The following is a 23112-nucleotide window of genomic DNA, read 5'->3' on the forward strand; positions in this document are numbered from 1 at the left end:
TAAAAGTCACAAAGCCTTCATTGTTTGAATTTTGAGATTATGTTTCTATTCATTAAACCTTAGGCTGTGTGTGTGTTTGCAGGCATGCGTGGGCGTGTGCGTGTGTGTGCACATTGTTTTGCCACTCAGCACCACCGTTTGGCCGTGGCGGGATGGGGCGGGGCTGGCTGGGAGCAATCTGGCCTCTTTAACTTTAATGGAAAATCCAACTGATGATATATTCAGCCCCTTTTTGCTTCCACTCTTCTTTTCTCTTCTCTCTCACACACACACACAAAGAGAACTGCAAATATGAGAGCACACAACAGCTCAGCGTGTTTCTAACAGCGCTGAGCAGGACTTTGTTTACACTTACCTTCCCAGCGGCTTGTTTGCTTTAGGAGTGAAAGTTCAGAGGTTTGTCATCGAGCCGGGCTTTTCTCCGACTCAGAGGCATTCCGGTCCGTCTGTGAAAAGGGACGCACGTTTCCAACAGTTGGTAAGAGGCCCGAGCGGTGACTGCCTCTCTACTGTTGGGGATGAGTGAGGAGGGAGAATCAGTGTGAAATGCCCCCCCACCACGTCCTCATTCGCTCCCCGGAGGCAGAGCAAACCTGTCCTGCAACTTTTTCAGGTTGGCCCACTGTGTGTGGCGAAGTTCAAATTTGTTTTTCAGACTTCTTTTCCTGCTTGGCAAAGACGGACTGTATGGCACCAAGCAAAAAAACAAAACAAAAACAAAATAAAAGTCAGCAGCACTCCAGCTCCTCATCTGATTTCTAAATGCCGGGTTGTTACCCGTTTTATAGGAAACCCATAAAATTTACCAACAGCGATCGTGTCAAAGCACAAACTGAGTGACGTTTCAATGTCCTTTTCTCCATTATTATGAAATGGAAGTTGAATGCAACCGGTGTCCTAAGGAGTCATATTAATGGAAATGTTTCTGAAGCACAACATTTACGTTTGTGGAGCTACGACTGATGTGTCGTGTCACAAAAAAATTGTGACACTTTGTTTTTTTGGATGTGTCGCAATCACACAGTTACCTACAAAATTAGCAATAACGGAAATCACGATAGTTCTTATTGTGATTTTTATTGTTATCACAATAGTGCAACAAAAAATCAATAAAACTTAAAGTCCACAAACCTTCCTAAAGGCCAAGCCAAGCTGAGTATGAGAAGGGAACGAGAACCCAGTTCCCCTCGCTAACCCGAACCATTCAGAAGGTCGACCATTGTTGGTGAACTATATGGAAAGAATTTCTGACATTTTAGGGATGTTTCCTTCTTTTGTCCAGGAAAAACAAAAAGCTTGGGTCTGAACAAAAAGAATTGTAAACAGTCGCTTTTTCTTCAAAAACCTTTTGCAAATCTGCTTTTGAGTGAATGTCGCTGAATGCTAAAGAGTCATATTAATGGAAATGTTTCTGAACATATGCTCAGAAACAAGAAGTGGGATTTTTAATCACGAAACTGCACACTGCAACTATGCGCAATCATATTTTCTGATATTTATTTCCTTTATAGGAAACTTCATATTTCCTATAAGGTTACAGTAAAATTCTCTGGCTTGTACCTAAAACGTTCTTTTCCATGAAGAATTGCGTTTGTGGCCTGGAGGGCCAACCTTGCTTTCGGGGGGCCACACTTCAACATCCTCGCTCTAGAAGGACTTAAACTTGACTGTCTTCTAACTCAGACTATCCAACCTGACTGAGCATGAAAGGATCTGCAGAGAATAGTGGTAAAAAAAAATACCCACCCAAGCCAGGTGCGCCAAAGTTGTAAAAACGTACCAAAGAAGACTTGAGGCAGTGATGGCTGCCATAGAAGCTCCAACAAAATAGATTAAACAATGACTGCGAAACGTTGTAAAACTCTGGATTAACAAGCTTGTGGTGATAAAACCAAAAATCACTTTTTGCCTTGAGATTCCGAGAAGAAGAAAAAATTCTAGCATCTATTTAATTGTAGATCTATAACAAAATGTCTAAGGAACAGGTATATATTTTGAAACAACCAAGTAAATGAAAACTTACTTGTTGTCAACTGACAACAGTTTTTCTGTTTTTCATGACCTCAGGGTACTGGTTACGCATCGCAATGGATCGCTCCAAACACATTATGTCAGGTGAGGGAGGTGTGTGATTGTTGCACAACCGTCCCGATGCCTCAGACTGCAGCTACTCTCACATCCATAACCACAGATAGAGCATATTGTTGAGGAAGTTGATGAATCTGAACTGTCTTGCAACATCAGAGACAATGTCAAACTGTGTATGCAAAACCTCAAGTGACACAACATATGAGTGAGGCCACATCCTGGTAAATGAATCATCACTGCATCGAGAACTGAGTGACTCTAAAGTCTTAAAGGACAATTTTCAGAATGATTTTTTTAATTTTATTTTAGTAGAAGTTTAAAACAGACTTAGCGTCAAGCTAAACGGTGACAAAATATCTATGTTGTCATTGTTATCAAGTTGATGTTGAGCAAGGACATTTGTCATAAAAAGCAAAATACAAAAATAAATGTCTGGTCTGAAACCTCTGCAGCCGCCTAGCGGCGGGGTGGTAATTAGTCAAAGTTGAGCTTTTTATGGATCATATTACAATAAAATCAGCTGGTTGCAAGTTTTAGAAATTGGAAATATGGACTCATTTTGTAATGCATGTAAAAACAGAAAATAAAAACCCAAAACATTCACCCTCTTGAATGTTTTCACCATTTTTTTTTCTTTTCCAAATCAGTCTTGATCAACAAAATGTTGCTTTTTGGGCAATATGAATGTCAAACATAAAATAAGTGAGTGCGTAAATATTCGAGTCAGTGTTTAGTAGATGCACACATGTTTTCTTTCACTGTCTACTTTGGGCTCAGGCCTGCAGAGTTCGCTGGAATCGGACTCGGACCCAACGTTTGCGTCTCGGGCTGTTTGGATTTGTATTTTTTAAGCGCTCTAAACTCTGTTTCCTGTTTAAGTGCGGATACTCCGTCATGCAGTGCGCGCGCACTTAGCTCTGTTTCCCTCCGTAGCCGCTAGTAGCACTTAGCATCCATTCGCAGCTTACTGGCGGGAGTGCGAGCGTTGTGCAACTCATGACAACAGTCATCCGGTCGGAACATGGTGTACTAAATAATTCAACCAAGCCTCAAGGCAGATAATTTAGCTTGAGGAATTAAAAAAAATCAAGGGAATCGAATCATTTGATGAATCATTACAGAATGAGTTATAGGTTCTTCATGTGAATCACAGGGACAGAACAGGTGGGTCGACTTCAACCCCCTCCATTGATTGTAGAGGTTTTAGTCCATAGCCAGATTTAAAGAAGAAGAAGAAGTAGATCTTTAGGTACGACTTTAAGTTATTTTGGAAAAGAGGCTTTATCTGTAATGTTCATCTGGCTCCAGTAATTGATTTGAGAACAACTGGATATGGTCTTATTGAGGAAGAAGTACTATGTAAAATCGACATTTATTTAGCTTCACATTATGTTAGAATGTCATTCCCTCATCTAAAACATACCGGGAGTGTTGCTTTGACTCTTTCATACATGTTTGAGAAATCCTGTGATCTCCCCTGGCAACCATTCTGCTTGGAGAAACATTCTGTCTCACCAAGGCATTTTGGCAACTGAGCTTCCACATCCCAGAGCAGCCTTCCCCCGCGACTCCGCCGCTCAGCTCCTTCACACTAGTCAACAGCAATTAGCAAACACCTCTTGGAACTGCGCATCCGTGCCGCTCATTATACAAGCTACTTCTTGGTGCAACACTGGTAAAAATGTTGTTAGAGGATTCATTGAGAAGCTTTGATGACGTGCTGAAGGCGGGGTTTTAGAAAAAGCAGGAGCTACTTAAAGAGACAGAGGCCCAATTTCAAGGGATTAAATTGTGAAGTGAAATGTCTTGTAAGTCATGGTTGACATATACGGCATTGTTATAACAACTGAAAGTTGATTGTGCTACAAAATGGTACTACATACCTGAAAAACATATATGACTTCCCCTTTAAGGAGGGACTGGTGTTGTGGCCAAGTCATGCAACCATTTTGAGCAAGGACCTTATCAAGAGTCAGGGACAATTTCCGTCTATTGTACACATCTTACATCATTTGTTCTATGCCACTCTTTTTTTTTTTTTTTTGTTTTGTCGTAGATATTTTTATTTGGATGGAGCCTGTGGGCTGAGCTCACCTAACCAGAAGGGTTCATTTCCATCTGGAAGCATCAGAACAGAACCGGGTGTCACTCAGACAGAGCGCCCCTGACTCAGACTCTGGATAGGTTATGTGATGGGAAGCCGGAGGTCGACAACGTGGGCGAACAAACGGCCCTCGTAAACCTATTTGCAAATCCGTACTCCATCATCATAATCAGCATCCCAAGGTGGGAAGGCGTTCCGCTGCTCCGGCATGATTTGGCAGCAGCCGGACCCGTCACGTACGGATCCACCAAGGATAAACCAGAGGAGCACAACCGACCTCCCGAGTCGGCCATAGCGTCCGTTGCACCTTAGCAGAGCCACAATCCCAAACATTCACACCAGGAGAGGTACGACATCGCATGCAGTGATGTTACCCGGCTGGAAGCCGGCCCTACCTGATTCTCCACACATTCCCTTCCCGTTACCTCCTGCTTTTTACAGATTGGCTTTCATATGGTGAAAATTCTGTAAGCCAATCAATTAGCAGAGAGGATTACACGCCGCTTCACACAGGCTGACCTCATGGCAGCCAAAGCAGAAAGCAAAGCGAGGTCAGTGTTGAACGTCGAGGCCCCGTGAGTTTTATTGAGCGTGACTCATGATTAGGAATTTTGACAGTGAGTTCAGCACAGACAAAACCAAGCCAGGACCATTTGCTCCTTTTGGGGGGTTGAGGCCAAAAAAGTCGAGAGAAGATGTCCAAGTTTCTCAGAACAACAGACTTCCCCCCAAACGTCACAAACAGTTCAGCTTGTCGGACGTGTAATTGTCCGATGGTTTTGGTATGCCACAGCAGGACTATATCCATCTACTCATCTGAGACTCTAAGAAATGCCTCTGAAATATCCACTTTCATCCAAGCGTCCCAGTACGTCGACAGCGTGTTTTATTTTTAAAAGCGTATCCGGTGACAAAGGACACTCTAACCCCTCGCTTGGATTACATGTGGACGGGTGCAAGCATCATTATGTTCTACACATACATGCTTTTTAATAGGTTGAGAGGGAGACCAATCACACTTGTCAACCTGTTGCTGGGATACCGGCAGTGTGGTTGCTAAACACCGGTCCACAACTTTTACATCATGGACTATATTTCTGAAAGTTAGAGAAAGAATATTACATTACTGCGCAGAAGTGCTGAAGCAGGTCCCAGCAGCACCTGCTCTTTCAGTGTAAAATATCAGCTTCCCCCCCCAACCACTCCGCCACCGGCTCCCCCCCCCAAAAAAGCTCCCGACTCTTGGAACAATTTCCTCGTTTAACGCCCTGCTCGAATGTGAGAGGATAATCATCTTCTAATCCTAATTAATTGTCGGCCTAAAAATAACGTGAAAGGCTGAGGAGCGTTTTGAGTGAGAGCGAGTGTTTTGAGTTAAATATATCTTTTTTTTTTTTTTTTTTTATCTAGTGATAACGGCTCGGTTATAGTTTTCCAGGGATGAACATTTAGCTGTAATTTGAGGCGCACATTTATTTCCGTGTACTAATTAAATCTCCCATCAGATCGTTGTCGGTTTAATTAGGTCTTCTCTGTTTCAGCTCTGTGTTTTGGCTCCTCTCTCTCTCTCTCTCTCTCTCTCCCTCTTTCTCTCTCTCTCTCTCTCTCTCTGTGCTGTAAATGGGGAAATTATTAACACCGCACCTGATGCTAGCTCTGCCCCATCAGGGATGTTGACTGACATCAAAAGGCAGGTTTAGTGTTGGATTAGCCGTGATTGATGCTTTGTGGTTCACTGGTTGATCTGCTTCTCAGATCTGGGACCAGTTGGAGGGAAAGCTTTGATTGTGTTTACTCCGGCCGGTGAAGGGATTCTCTCTCCTGGGAAAAAAAAGCAAAGCGGTCCAGTTGTTCTCGTCTGAACTGAAACGGTTTTAATCCACAGATTTTTTTTTTTTTTTTTTTTTTTTCCTTCTCCCTCACTCTCTGATCCGCTATGGATCCTGCTTATCTTGGTTATGCCTGAGGAAGAACTGGCGGCCATGTTTTTTTTTGTCTCGTAGTTGTTATTTATATATATATATATATATATATTCAAGAACTGAACTGAAAAGTCTGCTTCAGTTTGGTTTTGCTTCAAAATGGAATAATCCTTTTCAGTAATAATGATGATGTGTCCAATGATGTACAGATTTAAAGTCTTTTTTTAAAGTCTTTTGAAGATGAAATTCAAAAAGTTACTTTTTCAGCAAACCAAAAGTCTTCCCTAGTTTTTCTTCTTTTTTTGTCAGTCGCCTTACTTTTGCCTTTCTGAAGTTCCTATTTTTATACCTAGAGCTGAGAACATTTTTCAAAACGAAAAAAGTCAGAATTTATAATTGAGCCAATAAAAAAATTGTCTGAGTAGAATGAAGACCAAATGCAGTAGATGAACACAGGAAGAGACAATTCCCTGGGAAGAATTTCATTTTATTGTTGGACAAACATTCCCATAATACCAACAAATAAATAATAACCGGCCCTAAATTAAATGTGTGTTTTAAATTGAACATTTGTAGTATAAAGGAAAGAAAAAAACACACTCGGTCAAGTCTATGTTTTCGGCCTGCTTTTATTCAACATCTATATGATTCTCTTTGGTCAGATTATGGAGTCTTTCAACATCTCTTACAGTATCTACACTGATGTCATCCAACTCCATTTCTCTGTGTTACATCTTGGCCATAGTCCACCACTGTCAGTGGACCTGCATTACATGAGTCTGAATTTCCTCCACCTTCATACGGATAAGTTGGAAGTCATTGTTGTTGACTTGGGTGTCATTATTAAATCAGAGTTTTAACTTTGCTATCACATAAAGTCCAACACTCCTTCTGGTATATTTGTTCTGTCCTAAGAGTAATTAGTGCCAATCTTAGAGAGTTCAATTGTGCTGAGATCTGCGTTTTTGGATGTAGAGAGAGAGAATCTTCAGAAAATCTTCTTAAGCACGAGAAAAACACACAGAAAGGCCCTGGACCTTCTGCAAGGTAAAGTGTGTTCAGTCCATTTATAATCAGAATAATTCAGTTCAATGCAATTGTCATTTTAAATAGTGTGTTGGAGGAAAACTCCCTTTGCTCCAACAGACGGGATCAGCAACTGGCATCAAATCTTTTGATTCAGTAAAAGTGGTAAAATATGTTTTTGAATGTCTTTTGGGTTGTGATCATAACATCTTGACGCAGCATGTTGCAGCTGCCTTACATCTATAGTGTTTCTGTTTGTTTTGGGTTTTTCTTTTGTGAATTAAAGCATGAAGCGAATAAGGGAAACTTTCATGGTAATATGTTTTCCTTAAAACAGAGAAGTAAAAGTTACTCAAGAAGCTGTTCACTTGCTTAACCAGCTTTGATTGCTTTTCTGTGAAGGTTGTAGAACTGAACGTTTAGCTGCTGGGCAGGTAGAAGGTTCTGGGTTTGAATCCCAGGCTTTCTGCGTGGAGTTTGCAAAAGTAAATAGTGATGTAAAAAAAAACCAAAAAAACAAACATATTTTGATTATTAGTGGAAAACTCAAAATTGCCTAACCAAATTTGAAGCGTGAAACTGCACTGAAAAAAACAGAATGCAGCTTAAATTTAATTACTTTAATTGGTCACAAGTGAATTAAGTTTATCCAACTTACTTTATTAAGTTTATGAAGTTCTCGAGGTAAACGAACATAAAGTTTCATTAACTTACTTGTGACATATTGACACAGTTTGTTTTTTTTTTAAGTTGGAGCTGCATTTTCTTTTTTGTGTGATTCTTAAATCTGAACATGTAAACTGAGGCTTCCCTCCTCACCTGGTGTGTGGTAAACATTACATCACACAAGCACAGAAAAATATTATACGATCAAACTTGCTACTCACTTTGGCCAGTATGGCTTCTATATTTTATTTTAAATAAATAAAAAATTTAAAAAATGTTTAGATGTTAGTTTGCAAAACTGCTTTTAAAGTACCGGTAGTTGTCAAGAAAAACAAAGGTTCCCTGTTGCGGCTCTGGCAACGATCTGAAGACAATAACTCAAGGGTCACACAGGGCAGTTAGCTGTAGGTTTTGACTTCTCAGTGAGTTCTGTGATCCATCATCTTTATCAGCGAAAACACAAATATTTGCTGGTGTGCAAACAGTGAGTCACCGTGACTGGATGTAACTAACTAAACGATGATATTTGCTCACCAGAATCCGCCAAACATTTTCACGCGCAGGGCAAACTCGCTCCCTCTCAGGGTTCTCGCCAATCAGGTGTTGGATATTGTGTTGTAGCGATTCTCCTGCTCCGTTTGCTTGTCATAAAACTGGCAGAAAGTGAAAGTGGCAGGTAGCTCCGAGTGTGATGGATGTGTAATCACAAAGCAGGTTCTCTCTGCTAACTCGTTTTAGCCACAGTCAACGAAAAAGCACCGTATACTCACCTGACTGTTTGGTGTGAACACATTGAAGTCCCATGCAAGCACTGCAGCCTGCAGCAAAGACACTCATAATGACCAGTTTTAATGCAAAATTGGAGCTTAGTGCAAAGCGTCAAGGTGGCGCAGACCGTCTACTGTGGCTCTGTGTTTCGGTGCTCTACCTTGGTCAATACACATCAATAGAGTATTGGGCTAAAGGTGATTTTGCAAAAGCCAAAGGATTTCTTTTAGATTAATTTATCAGTTAGCTTTTGACAAATTATTAGTCATGAAGATCAAACAAACAATTCAGGTTCCCAACCGAAGGTGGTTGGACGGGCGACGGGCCGTTCCTGCTTGGCGTGTCGCCACTTTAGCCTGGAGCTGGACTGATTTTCTCAAGATCACAACAAGATGATTTTTGAGCGTCTGTGACAAAAGGCACACAGGAGGGAAAAGAGAAAAAAAAATACAATTTTCTTTTTTTTGACAAACCTTATCGTGGGAAAGAATCTCTAATTGTCTGGGAAGCTACGTATTATGACATGGGATCTAGTAAGGTAGACTGGTTTAACTGGTTGCTAAAGGAAACTAATGCCATCTCACGGTTGTATTTCTTCAGCGCCGTTATGGATGTGTGGGACTGGTTTGTGGAACGAGTTTTTTTTTTGTTTTTTTTTTGCACTCAAGGAAGTGATTTTATGCTGAAGTGTAAACATGTTTTGATTAATTTTTGTTGTCACAGATGAGCTGCTGTCATTTTGTTTTTCTGTCCTCAAACGTTTCCAGCGGTTTTCCCACACTTAGCAGCTTGCTAAAGTCTTCACACCCCTTGAACCTTTTACCCAGTGTGTCACGTTACAATGCGACAAAATGATATAAAGTGGTCCATAGCCTAATTATGAAATGGAAGAAAAATTATGCATGACTTTCTAATTTATTTTTGCACATTTTAAAAGTGTCATTGGCAATAGAACCACCTGTCGTATGTTTAGCTCCAATACTTTTGGAAATCTGGATGCTGAAATTGCATGCAAATTCTTATTTTCAAATTCTTGCCACAGATTCTTTATTATATTTACATCTAGGTTTTGATTGGGTCATTATAACACATAAGTCTACTTTTTCTTTCTTAACCAGGGCTCCTCAACCTGCAGCTCCAGAGCCTCCACTCTGGCTATTGTTAACGTTTTTACCAAGAATACAAAAGATTTGATCAATGTTTAAAAATGCGAGTATAATAAAAATTTGACAGCTTTTGCGTCTTCAGTTAAAACAACTGAAGACGGCTACAGCCACGCATTGATTTGTTTTATGCGTCAATGCTGAATGGGTTTGTTGTCATCCAGTGACACTGTAACGTAGAGCAGTCTATTATCTGCCTTAGCATGTTAAGTTGCTATTTGTTTTATTTATTTATTCATTTTATTATAGAACAAAGTACAACAAGTATACACAGAACACCATGCCATATAATAAATGTAGCAATATCAGCCAGGTGTTGTTATGACAACACGTACAGACATTGAAGTTAGATAATACACCGAGACTTTTAATCGCCTCATTTTTTTTATTTTTTTTTATGATAGTAACTGAAAGTCATTCAGTAGATCCATTTTAAAAGTCACAAAGCAAGTTATTTTATTTGTTACTTGCAAGCAGGTACATATGCAGTAGATATAAAGTAAGACTGGGCCCAATACTGAACTTTGGGGTACCCCGCATGTGAGTTTTGTTAACGCTGATGTAAAGTTACTTACTGACACTAAGAAGTTCCTGATCTTTAAGTAAAACTTGGAACCAATCAAGTACTGCACCAGAACGTCCTTCCCAGCTGTCCCGTCGCTCCGGTACTACATCATGTTCAACAGTGTTAAGTACGTTAATAACAGCTCAGTGTGCAAATGTCATTGAAGATCTTAGAATACCACATAGTCATCATCATTGAATACAACAATGTTTATTATTCATGTCTATAAAATGCTTAAAAGTTTAAGCTTTTGCAAAGCGCCGCTCATCCTTCTGCCACTTTGACAAGCTTCCGATGTTACAGACAATACGTTGCTGGGCAGTTTAGTCCATAGGCTGGAAATTGTCGCCTCTCGGACACTTCACCGGACACTGGTAGTTTTGACTCATCTGGATTTCCCCTGCATTAGTCACCAACTGGAATATACACACAGACGCGCACAAGTATGCCCACATAGCTCCCCACGCAGCGCGAGAGAGAGACCGGCCGCGGTGCGGTGTGTATGACTGACATGGATAACACAGCTCTCTATAGCGCGGCGAAACGCCGGGCCGTCTCCATCAGCTGCTCCGCCAACTGCTCTCTGGCATCCAGTAAATTTCTGAGGCTGTGTGAATGGGTCTGCACAATGCCTTCAGGACAACGAAGACACTAGAATGAATTGAAGAGATGTTGGGTTGTAAAATCGCGCAGGCCGCTTGCCATCCACTGTGTGTTTTTCGACTACAGATACAGTTGCAGATTAAGAGCTTAGCGCTCCCTAACCAGAGCCTTGTGAGAATAATAACCACATTAGACATCAGTGTGCTCCTACTGATGACAGTACCAGAGATGTCACTGACGTAGCTGCCAACCCATAAACACACGCATGCATCTGAAATGAAGTAATAGGGGTTCAGTGACTGCGACCCGAAGCCCGAGGCTTGGAGTAATTAATGATGTAAGGGTTTCAGATGTCACTGTAAATATCAGATTTAATGACACCTGGAGGTCAGCTTGTCCTTGTTGTGTTGAGAGGCAGATGAAGTCAAAGTGGGCAAATGAAAGAGGTTATGAGAGAGAATTTGCCGTAAAACATAACATGACAAAGTACCATGTAGTTTTACAAGCCGCTTTTTTTTTTTTTTTTACAATAGATTTCCAGTCAGCAACAACTTGGCTTTGATTTTCAGCAGAGCAGCTGAACAAGCTGATTAGCATTTCTCGCTGTGACCAGGGAGAAGCATTCAGCTGTTGATTCAGTTAGCTTTGAATGATATTCAAGACAGCAGATTGTGGACAATCTGAGACATACAGTGACTGAATACTCTCGTCTTGGCTACGAATGTCAATAACTCAGAGTTTAAATGATGGATTTGAACCTTTATTTCTCTAGATTGGAATGAAGTTACAACATACATGTTCACAGATGTTTTAGCGTTGGCTTTCTCCAATCCACATAGGTTCCATAATAGGTTTACAATCTCAAATATGAAAATCTTCTTTCACGGATATTCGGATAAACATTCCTAACCGAGTTGTACCTGAACCAAATGTGTTTTGTAGCTTTAACTTGCTCCTGGCATAATGTAGGCTGGATATTTGACTGTTCTTCTTGGCACTGCTGGTTTATGGCATTTCATTCATTGGTTTTCAATCATCGTCCAGCTGAAGCTCACAATTGTGTCAAAGTTTCCACTATCTGACCCAACTTGTCCCTTTCAGATTAAATTAATTAACTGGTTCATTTTTTATTTATTTTTTCCCTTCCAGGGGGTCTTTTTGTGGGTTTTGTGTTGCGTATCCAACACAAAACAGTGATATTTCAGTTGTTAATTAAACTTAATGAATTTTTTACAATTACAAAAGTGTTTGAATGTAATTTCCCTTGGGATTTAGCAGGAGGTACAACAGATATGGTCTATATTTTCTTCTTTAGTGAACAAGAATCTTTTATTTGCTCATGACTCCTGAAACTGTCATTTATACTTTTCTCTATAAGTCTGCATTTCGACTCTACTTTGAAGTTCAGCAATCAAATGCTGGGATTTATTTACCACAGTTTGTAGATGTGGTACACCAGTTGTAAAATCAGGTGGTATATCTGCTGTGGTTAGAAGTTAGTCCTATTCAACAACCTGTAGGAGCACAGAACAGTGTAGACGTCACAAAATGAGAAAAAATAAATGAAAATGAATCATGAGAGAAAATTGGGGATATCTTTTTAAAACATATCTTTCAACAATTTCATTCAGTCATGTTTTATTGGTTAGGTCTGTTCTCCAATTTCAGGCAAATATTTAATAGGTTTTAGAATTTTTTTAAGCAACAATTTTAATTGAAATAAACAAAAATTTATAAAAAATAAATAAAAAATCTAGTAAAACTTAGGATGTTTTTCCTGTTTTTGATTTTCGTCACCTATATCATACAGGGCCCAGTTTTATTAACAAATCGAACTCATTTGACTCTTTTGGTTTATTGGACTTTTAAAGCTTTTGCGTACAACAACACAATTTTTTCAGACTGCAAAAAACGTAGATGTACTGAAGAAGACATCCATCCATCCATTCATCCATTTTCTAACACCCTTGTCCCTAGTGGGGTCAGGAGGTGCTGGTGTCAGGAGGTGCTGGTGTCAGGAGGTGCTGGTGTCAGGAGGTGCTGGTGTCAGGAGGCGGGTCACCCTGGAGAGGTCGCCAGTCTGTCACACTGCAGAAGACACTGGGTGCAATTTCATTCTTCACAAAATGTCAACAAAAATGGAGTGACGTTGGATTTTAGCGGTTGTAGGATTTCTCTTTTGTCTCTGACAAAAGACAATGTGCCATTTCTCCTGCTAGCGCTAGAGTCTGTTTGTTTGGGTTGTTTTTACCCAGAATTCCCTGGGCTCTAGTCCGTTTCCTGGTTTTGGAACGGTCTCCAGTCCCCTTGGCATTCTATCGTGCCTTCGAACTGGGGCCGAGGTTTTTTGGGTGGAATACACCAAGTTTTCTACAACACATGCTGGTTTGACATGGACCAGTGACATGGTTAAACCACTTTGGGAGTTCCAGCAGGACGATTATCCCCAGCACACAACCAACTGCTCTAGGAAACGTGCCAACACTCACCTTTTGTAGCCAGATTGTTCAGTTTTACTGACTTAATTTTTTGTGTTTTATGTGAACCTACATGGCTTGTGGCAAACAGCTTCTCTGCAGCGTCCCCAGAGCTACCAGGAACTGTTTTAGCTGCTTTGATCGTCACTGTCTTTGCCAGCCTGTTCATTGGGTGTGAACGCTACTGTACATTTACTGAGCAGCATCACTCTGACCATGCTTTCTGCCCGGCGGACATTAACAAGACCTGCTGTATCTGTGTGTGTTTTCCCCCAGGTACAGATTGGGCTCTCCACGAGGTAAGACTGACACTTTACATCTTTATTAAAAGTACAAGGGAGTAGCTTACAGGTTTGTGTTCCCTGGATACACCACATCTATTTATTATCATTCCCCCTCCGTGACCCTATCTTTTTATTTTAGCATGCTGACTCATCTGCTGTTCATTTCCGAAAACCACACAAGACATCTAGGTTTACATCGCCATACTGTCCGGACCAGGGGAAGTGGGTTCAGGGACTTGGCACGGTATCTGCCTACATAGCAGTTAATGGAGGCCTAAGCAACAAATGCTCAAGCTAAAAAAACTAATTATTCTTCTGTTTTGTTTTAATAGTTGCTTTAAACTGACAAGGCATTGGAGAAGACAAGTACTGTAGCATTCTTTACTGATTTATGTTGTTTTCCCCTCTGACTCTCTTCACTGACTTGGCACATGATTAAAGGTGCTTCTATTTATAGGGACAGTTCAGAAGAAAGAAGCATTTATTGCCTTCCCACCAGTAGGACAATTTTTGTATTTTCATTTTAATTTAGTGCAGATTATTCTGCGTGATACTCCCAGTTCAAGTGGGACAAAGACCACAGTTAACTTTTCCCTACTCAAAACAACTCCATTCTCAAACTGTCATAGCAGTTTAAGGGAACTGTATTTGTAAACCTTTAAATTGTTGTCATTTTTGTTTTTATATATATAAAAAAATAATAATAATTTGTATTTACACAGAAAACAGTGTAAGGAGGCGATACGCCACTTATGATCTTCCTGTCTGAAACACAAATCGAAATGCCGTGGGTTTCTGCTTCCTGTGGGTTAGAGTAGTAAAGTGGTATAAACATACAGTACAGACCAAAAGTTTGGACACACAGTTGTGTCCAAACTTTTGGTCTGTACTGAATATGAAGTAATTTTTTGCTTTAGATGCACAATGTCAAAATTAATATTAGTAATGCAATAATGTCTATGCGTCAGCTCATTATGAACATCTTTATGAACATTTAATTGTAAAGATTTCTACCTGGAACTTTGCTTGTTTCGTTCACATTACTTGCTTGACATAGGAAGGTTAATGATGACGCACCACCTCCAACTTCCATTTTCTGTACATGTACTCACCTGTTTCCTTGTAAATAAACACTCAATGTGAATACATGAACCGGTTAAGGGGTTATAAAATAGCATCGGAATAAAATATTTTATAAAATCTGAGTTGTTTAAGAGAAGTCTGCTTTGACCTTTGCCCCTCTCTGGCTAGCCTTTAGCATCAACCTCAACCATAAACTAATTTGCATTCCTACTAAATGAAGACACCAAAAGAGTTATTTACCGTAGCTAAGATTTAACCTGCTTATAACCTTTTTTTTCCTCTACAGAATCTCACTTTTAAAATCCCGAAATAATGGAGTTGAGTGAATATTTCGCTTTCTCTCCAGCGCTGGCGGATCTATAATTAAAGCGTGACGCAACAGACGCGCTCTCAGCTGTCCGAAACCGCTTTGGAATCTGGGTGGAAATGTCAGAACAAGGCCAGAGCAGCACATGGAAAAGAAGAGGACGAGAAGGAGCTTTTCAGGATGTAGGGGCTGTAGTCGTCTGTGTGTGTGTGTGTGTGTGTGCGTGTGTGTGTGTGTGTTGGGCCGGAGGGAGGCACAGGGGTCAAATGTAGTTGCTTGATATCTATATCCTGGCAACAGAGTGACTGATATCTTGTACAACTGTAGCAGGGGATTGGTCAGCGGGTCGGCCAAAGCCCCTCCTATCAGCGCAGCAGCCTAAGAAAAAAAATACCTAAATTCAAAACATCTCTGAAACTTTCTCCACTCTGCACTGTACCCCCTGGCACTTTAACCGAGGCCTCTTTAGTTGTAATCTATTAATGTCTGTGGAGGTCATTTGTTTTTGCTGTAAGTCTAGTTTGGTTTTGTAGATCAAGCACTGGTGTTTCTTCACGTAGCACTCACGACAAGCAGGTTCAAGGTGAAGTCTGGCATGACAACATGAATTCACCTTACGCAGCTTTGCAGTACTACCCAGAGTTTCCATTTCATCGGTAAGTACTCGCATAAACAGCTTTGATATCATGAGACTTTTCAGCCGGATACTTAAAAGGCTTCGATTAACAACAACAGATGCACTGAAAATTGATGCTTCTTATTGCTATTGTCTTTATAGACAATATTGTCTTAATTGTCTTAACTGATGCCGTGTGTGAGTGTGTGGAGGTCCAAAGCGCCCGAACAACAGTGGCGTCTGCCCGGATCCTCAGCTGCTGCTTGGTCCTGATATATTTTTATGTGTGGCTCACCTATTGCAGCAGTGGCAGTGTGGAGGGGTATTTAGGGCTGATAGCAGACACAAAACAATACCCAAAGATCTTCATCTGTTGTGTGATGAGAAACTGAGTGGATCTTTGGCATTAAACTGGCATTATTTTATCACTTTATTTGGCTGCCTTAATTTAACTGGACGGTTTGCATTTGAATTGAAATCTGCCTACATGATTGGATTGTGCTGATTGGATATTTCTATTTTACTGGCTATGAGTTGGACCCTTTTATCTTGAGATGCTCATCTCAGTGCTATATAAGCAAACTAAACTGCTCAAAACTCAACTTAAATCGTATTATTATGAAAATCTGGAAGTAGCTACATGCTAACGGAAAAAAGATAAAATAAAAAAATGTACATGTTTCCGAAAAAAAAAAAAAAAAAAAAACACAACAAAAAATAATGCAAAAGAATTAAATAACTTTGATAGGAAAATGAAGAAAATAGGTAAAAGTTAAAATTATTTTTAGAAAGAAACCACGGGTTATAAAAAGAAAAACAACAATAGATAACACTGGTTAAATTTTTTTTTTTAAAAACCCCATAAAGAACAGTGATATAAAATCAATTACTGCAAAATTTTGTTTGTATGCATTTACTTAGTTTAGATATTATAAAAAAGTAAGGAACTAAATATCAAGGTTGAACATTGATTGCAAATATAAATATATAAATATAAAATAATAATAAAGCTTTTATTATTCAAAGGGAAAAAACATATAAAACAAGCCAAACAGTATAAATCTACATAGAAAACCAAGTTAAAAAATAATAATATTCCACTTTAAAGTTGGAAATTGAACACATTGGAATACATTAGCACAATGATCTAAGTCTAGTGATTAGAAGTGCAGTAAATCATGACAAATTCATCAACATCTCAAGAATTTAAATCACTTTATTTTTTTCAGTTTAATTCCAGTCGATCTGTTCATCCTCTCTTACCGAATCTACACCAGAAATCTTATCCCAGCAGAGTTTGTTTCTTGTTTCTATAGAAACAGGGAACGTCCTCACAGTCTTTTAGCACATCAAGTTAAAAAGAACAGCCATTTAAATTTCCTGTTTAAAAAAAGACCAGAGAAAATCTTCTCTTAGTTGTTCTTAGTAAAGCTGTGATGAGTGGCGCTTCAGACTGTCTTTGTGAATGTAAAGCTTGGTAGCCTTCATTTTGTTGTGATTTATTTTTTCTCTAGAAGTGTCTATTCTATCTGATGAACAAACCACCATGTTTTCACCACCATTTAACTGTTTCGCCTCCATAAAAGTAAGGGGATGAGGGAAGGGACACTGGGGCTTTCTATTGTTTTGCAGTCATGTCCCTCTTCCAGTCGGGTCTGACGGATGATGGGGGAGACGGTTCTTAAAGCCTTTGAAAAGTGATTAATAACGACACTGGAGAAGGGCCCCCGATAGCCCAGGCTGTTTGTTTTGATTGCATTTTCATCGGCCGCTGTGCCCGACCTGCCAAGAGACAATGGCCGTCCCTGTTTAGCGGTGACCTCTGGCCCTGTCTCGTCTGGAGGCGCTGTGCTGTGTTTAAGTGGATGCTGAACAGCCTTTGCCTCTGGCTACCTGGAAAAACGCTCTGAGTAACCAGACACCAAAACGCAGAGAAACCAACTGCGAGAAAAAGGGATGACACCCTCCAAACCAGTGGAGCAAAACTAAACTGTTACATGAAATAAAGAGAAGCAAAAAATCTTATTGAAATAAGCCCTAAAAGAAAGAGATGGCCATGTATATCTGCATAAAACAACATTGTTCTTTGTAAAATGTCGTTTTTTCCAATTACAGTTATAAATATTTTTTTCCTCTTTGTTAAAGGGGTGGATTTTTAAAACTTATTGATTTAAATGTTGAAATGTGAAGGGAAAATTTTTTACATCCTAGTCTGAAGAATGACATTGGTGTAGTTGTATTATATCTATTGCTATAATAAATTAGAAACTAGATTACAAAAAGTGAGCAAGCCACAATAGAGTAAGCTTGAGCTGTTGATGTATGATGTGAATGATTTAAAAGTACATTCAAGGTTGTTTTTCTCACTATAAACCTGATGTTCTACTTTAATTCATGCAGTCTGGATTGTCACTGGTCAAAATAAAATGCCGAGGGAGAAAGATTAGTTTTATACAGAATAATGAGATGACTGTTAAACTAGTTTGACATAAAAGACCGAGGATTAAAGCTACACTTAAAAAGAGCTTAACACTATTAAAGCCCTTGTAAAAACACACCTTTATCTGCTCTATTTGTCAAACAGACACGTCACAGGTTCTCTATCTGCTGTTCAGTTTAGCAGTAGCTGTTACATATCGCGACAGATATGATCTCGCGATATTTTAATCTTGGCATGCTAATCAGTGAGGAGCAGGCCTCAAGGACATCTACGAACACACTGGCCATTCGTTGCATTGCATATTTCATTACAGGTAATTTCATAACCGTAGTTTGAAAAAATACGTCAAAGTTACACAAACTATCCATTTTGTGCAATTAAGGGGGGAAATGTAGGATATGTATATGTTTTTTTTTAAATATTAGCGCGGTTAGCTTAAAGAGTTTCTGAGATAGCCGAATATGCTAGGCTTGCCATGTGCGATTAGCTTAGAGTGAAAACCCTAGCGGCTTTTTGTAATATTTGTGGTATTCAGGTGGATAAAGCACTTGCTGAAGGTAAATGTAGCTTTTTGTCATTTTTAAAAACATATGCTAATACACCCAGTGGAACAAAAGTTCAGTTCAATTTAAAATTAGTTGTCCTAGCATGAACGCCAAACAAAGTTGTTTTAAGCACATTCATTGGCTCATTCACAAATTATGTCGCCTGTTTTTTTTAAAAGGAAGACTTCACTTATTTCGTCTCTAAAAATATGACCTATTTAAGCTTAAGTTATCATTTGAGCTGAATGGCTCAATGACAAGTAATTTACAAAATGTTATAAAAAGTAGTACTTTATCAGTATGAGGTACATGGGAGGTGATTTTATTTCTTGATAAAACTTTCTATAAAACGTTTGCTTGTTAAAAACCACAGATAGTAGAATAAATACAGATTCTTTAGCACACAGTGTATTATTGAGAAACCCTTATTGTATTAGTTAAAGCTCAGTCAAAAATATGTCTTTTTTTTGGTTTGTTTTAATCCAGACCACTTTATGTAAGGTGTCATGAATGTGGTGGAAAGTATCAAAAAGGACATACCGGTAAGTGGAAGGGGATGAACGAACACACTAACTTGTTGGAAAATGACAAAATCTTAAGGCTAGTTTTCCCATGTTCCCATTCATAACAAGAATCTCCCCTAAAGTCAGAATTAAGTCAAAAGTACTGGAAAGTTGATAGTTGTAAATTAAACAGTGTTCACAAAAAAACGGTTCTAATAATCTTTTAGTCAACATGTTTATTTCAAACGTGTTAAAAACTCGAGACGGAACTTACAAGCCCAGTTAATCAACAAATAAGTATCTGGGTAAAACTAACTGAATTGGAAAAGAAAGCTAACTAGAGAGAGTCCAAAAGGATAAGTAGATGATTTAATTAATTTAAACATGGAAATGACACAGCCAATACAATCATTAGCCAATTTAGTCATGGCATTAAAATGAAGTGAAATTAGAAGCAATGATGTTCTTTGTAATTTTTGGATTATTTGGACTATTTTCAGGCCACTTTCAAAAACCATAATAGTTAATTTTTTTAAAACCTTCTACACCTCAGGTTTCTGCAGGATCTGACCTAGTCTTTTGGTTTAGATGTGGTGTAATTTCATCTTGTGTGGAAGCGTGGTTTTCAGAGCTGAGCCTGATTTTAGTCGACAGTTGTCAAAATACTGTTCAAAATTTCTCATTTTTGAACTTTTGCAAGTAGATTTAAGCCTTTTCTCATTAAAAACCCTGTTTTAGTGAATCTTTACACAGTGTAGAGCTATCCGATTCACACTAGCTTTTACTGTTGCAGTTTTTATTATGCACATGTTTCTTGAAAACACAAAATTTGCTTCCTTTTCTACTTTCATAAACAGAAGAAAGATGTCACAGATTGGTGTTGTGTAGTGTTATCATCCAGCTTTCAATAATAATATGTGTATTTAGTGGTGGACCTTGTGTGCAGTGGGTCAGGTTGCTAAATAAAACCAGCTGAGGAGATGTTTACCAAACTGCTGAATCCAATTTGAAGTCCTTTCAGGCTTAAACCCAAAGCAATGTGGAGTTTCTAATTGTCGGTGCACTTAATAAAGTCAAGCTTCAAACTTGTTCTCCAACTACAAAAGTGTGACACTGAAGGGCTTACTCATCAGCAGGACAAAAACAAAAACATCCCACCCGCAGTATTATTATTATTTTTTTGATATTGCAAGCTGAAACATAATCCCTCATCTGAAACTCTACAGTCCCCTGTGGGTGTCTGGCGGATAATTCGAATTTTTTGCTTCATTAGATATGCCTGTGTTTCTTAAGTCAGGTATTAATATCCTTCATCACACAGCGTTGGGGAATTCCAAAACCTAAAATAGTGCCAGCTTCGGATCACGGCTGCCCCCATCAGCCCACCTCCCGGGCTCGTCCGGCTGCACACACATACCAGAAGCGGTGGCAGCGCTATCGCATAGACCACGGGGGGAATTCCACTCGCCTCAGACTGCAGCGCGCGCGCCACTTCCAGCAGGAACAATGGCGGGGCTGGGCTCCGCGGCAGGTGTAATGTTTCAGGGGAGCAGGTCAAAGTGCCTCTGTCTGAATGGTCCATAATCACCATTATGTGTAGTACAAATATTCAGTATTATGCAGGCTGACTTCTTCACAATGGATGTGACTTCATGAATGGCTGCCAGCAGGACTCCTCCTTCCTTTCTTCCCCCTGGCTGGGTGGCCACATCTCAACCCTGCACATCAATTCTGACTCTGTTTGCTGACTGCACACTTTTAAAAAAAAAATAAAAAACTACAAATTAAAACGTTCTGCAAAACCTGATTACAGAATTGATTGTTGTAAGATAACTGACTGACAAAGACGTCTCTCTTTGCAGACTCAGGGATCCGTCACCTCTGCTGTCCTGGAGAGACGGCTCGTTATTTACTACCATGAGTCAGCCGGGTCAGACGGCCGACTTCTTCAGTCAGGATGTGTTTAACCAGTTGTTTGATATGCTGGACCAGTGAGTGAATTTTGTAAAAAACAAACAAACAAGAAAAACATCTCAATAATCCATGGAAATTGGTGACTCTAAGTGACTTAAAAAAAACAACAACAATGTTTTTGTCTTGCTTAGGTCTGCCATCCATTCAGTCCAACCCATTGAGCTCAACTTCACTGAGAGTCCGACTGATGGCTCAGCAGGGAACACCATTCAGATCAGTATGGACTGCATAACGATGCATGAGCCGGACGACGTGGTTTCTGTGAGTATGTCGATTTCACAGAAATGAGTTTTGCTGTTTTTGGCTCTCTGTACCTGCTGTCTGAGTTCATCTTACTGAGGGACGTAGAGAAGCAGCAGTAATGAAAAACAGAAATCAAAACAGTACTACAATTTCAAATATGCACTGCAGCAAGTCAGGTGATTTTTCCAATAGGATACAAAACCGGCCAAATCTGTTTTGGTCCTCTTAAAGCTGCGTATGAACTTTTTCAAAATATTTTTACATCTTCAAACTGTCACCATGTTTTGACAGTATGGTAAGAGATAGACAATCTGTGGAAAAAATTGATCTCCTCCCGGTGCTACTGGCATCTGAGAAAATGCATCACTCCTGATCAAAATCAACCAATCAGCGCAGCACACTCCTCCTGACTCTAATTGGTTGTTTCTGATGCAGCTGTGTATTTGATCATAAGTTATCTGTCTTAAATTATACTGTCACAATATTATCGTTGTAACAACTATGTAAAACATCTATATATATATTTTTTTTTTTAGAAAAGTAACATTCTGTAGCTTTCAAGCTGTGACGCCTTCAGCCACATGAACAGTGTAACGTCTGTCTCTTTACCCACCATCAGAAATCACTTTCAGTATGCCTCACTAGGACTTTCAATGCTAAAGCTCTTTCTGCTTTCATTTTTCATGTTAGCAGTGGAATTTCTTTGGACCTAGTTGTGTAAATGAGGATCTGAGCAGAGCTGTGAGAAAGCCGGTTTATCTGGCTGTCTGAGATGTTGTCAGGAAGGATTTTATCTCATCTAGACTGAGCTGCGTTTAACCTGGGTGGCCCCCCGGCTCCTGAGAACAGTAGATCACAAACCGCGTTCATGGTTGGATGGGCACTTAGATTGTCACACGATCCCCTCCAGTCTGAAAATCAAACTAGGCTAAGCTTTATTAGCGCTTGTCACTTTAAGCATAATATCTTTTTGTTTTAAAAAAATTACAACATTTAAAAACTGTTTAAATTTTACATTTTCATTGTTTCTTTCTTTGTCCTTGTCACACATGAAGCCTTAATGTTAAGTTACAAACAAAATGCAGTTAAGCACACTACATGATGTAGAGGATAACTGTGCAAGAGAACCAAAAGGAAAGTGAATTTCAAAGATTTTAACAAATAAAAATCTAACAAGTGTTTGTGTATTAAGTGGTCCATATGATTTGCCTATGATAATCTAAAAATAAATCCTGGATATGACGTTAACACACTGCGAGATTAACTTCAATTAACTGAAATTTTTACTTTATAAATTACTGACATGGTCGATTTGCACGGGATTAACAACACAGACAATCATTCAATCAATCAGCCAACCCAATTTTATTTGTGTAATATCTTTCAGTAGCAAAGCGTTTTACATCATAAAAGCCCCCAAAATACAAAGTCATATATTAGAACACACAGTCAACAACATTACAATAGTATTGAATTATTATAAATTGTATGTGGTTGCATACAATTTATAAAAACTAGAGATGCACCGATTCAATATTAGTATCTGTATCGGTCTGAATATTGAAAAAAATTCTAGACCAGATATCGTGACAATATGTTAGATCCATAAGGGCAGATCTATTCAGTCTATTTCTATGCTTTGTGCTCCGAGCGACGTCAGTGAATATTTATTTATTTTATATTATATCTAGAATTTGTAATTGCCCTTTCTGAACCATTTGAAAGATGCTTTGTT

General features: G+C 39.3%; 1 protein-coding gene across 6 annotated transcripts in view; it reads left to right on the top strand.

The window, feature by feature from the left end:
• Positions 1-15320: 15320 nt before the first annotated feature.
• The window catches only part of tp63 (tumor protein p63), a 39643-nt gene continuing 31851 nt past the window's right edge, over positions 15321-23112 (top strand). The window contains exons 1-3 of one of the 6 annotated variants that reach the window (XM_044128831.1): positions 15321-15712; positions 21023-21151; positions 21266-21395. In XM_044128831.1, coding sequence (XP_043984766.1) covers positions 15660-15712; positions 21023-21151; positions 21266-21395 — 312 coding nt within the window. In that variant the 5' untranslated portion in view covers positions 15321-15659. Of the gene's footprint in view, positions 15713-18321; positions 18426-21022; positions 21152-21265; positions 21396-23112 lie in introns of those variants that run through there. The other 5 variants (XM_044128830.1, XM_044128823.1, XM_044128824.1 and 2 more) reach the window with 5 other exon arrangements.

The sequence above is a fragment of the Gambusia affinis genome, linkage group LG10 (genome assembly GCF_019740435.1).
Source record: "Gambusia affinis linkage group LG10, SWU_Gaff_1.0, whole genome shotgun sequence".
Taxonomy (NCBI): domain Eukaryota; kingdom Metazoa; phylum Chordata; class Actinopteri; order Cyprinodontiformes; family Poeciliidae; genus Gambusia; species Gambusia affinis.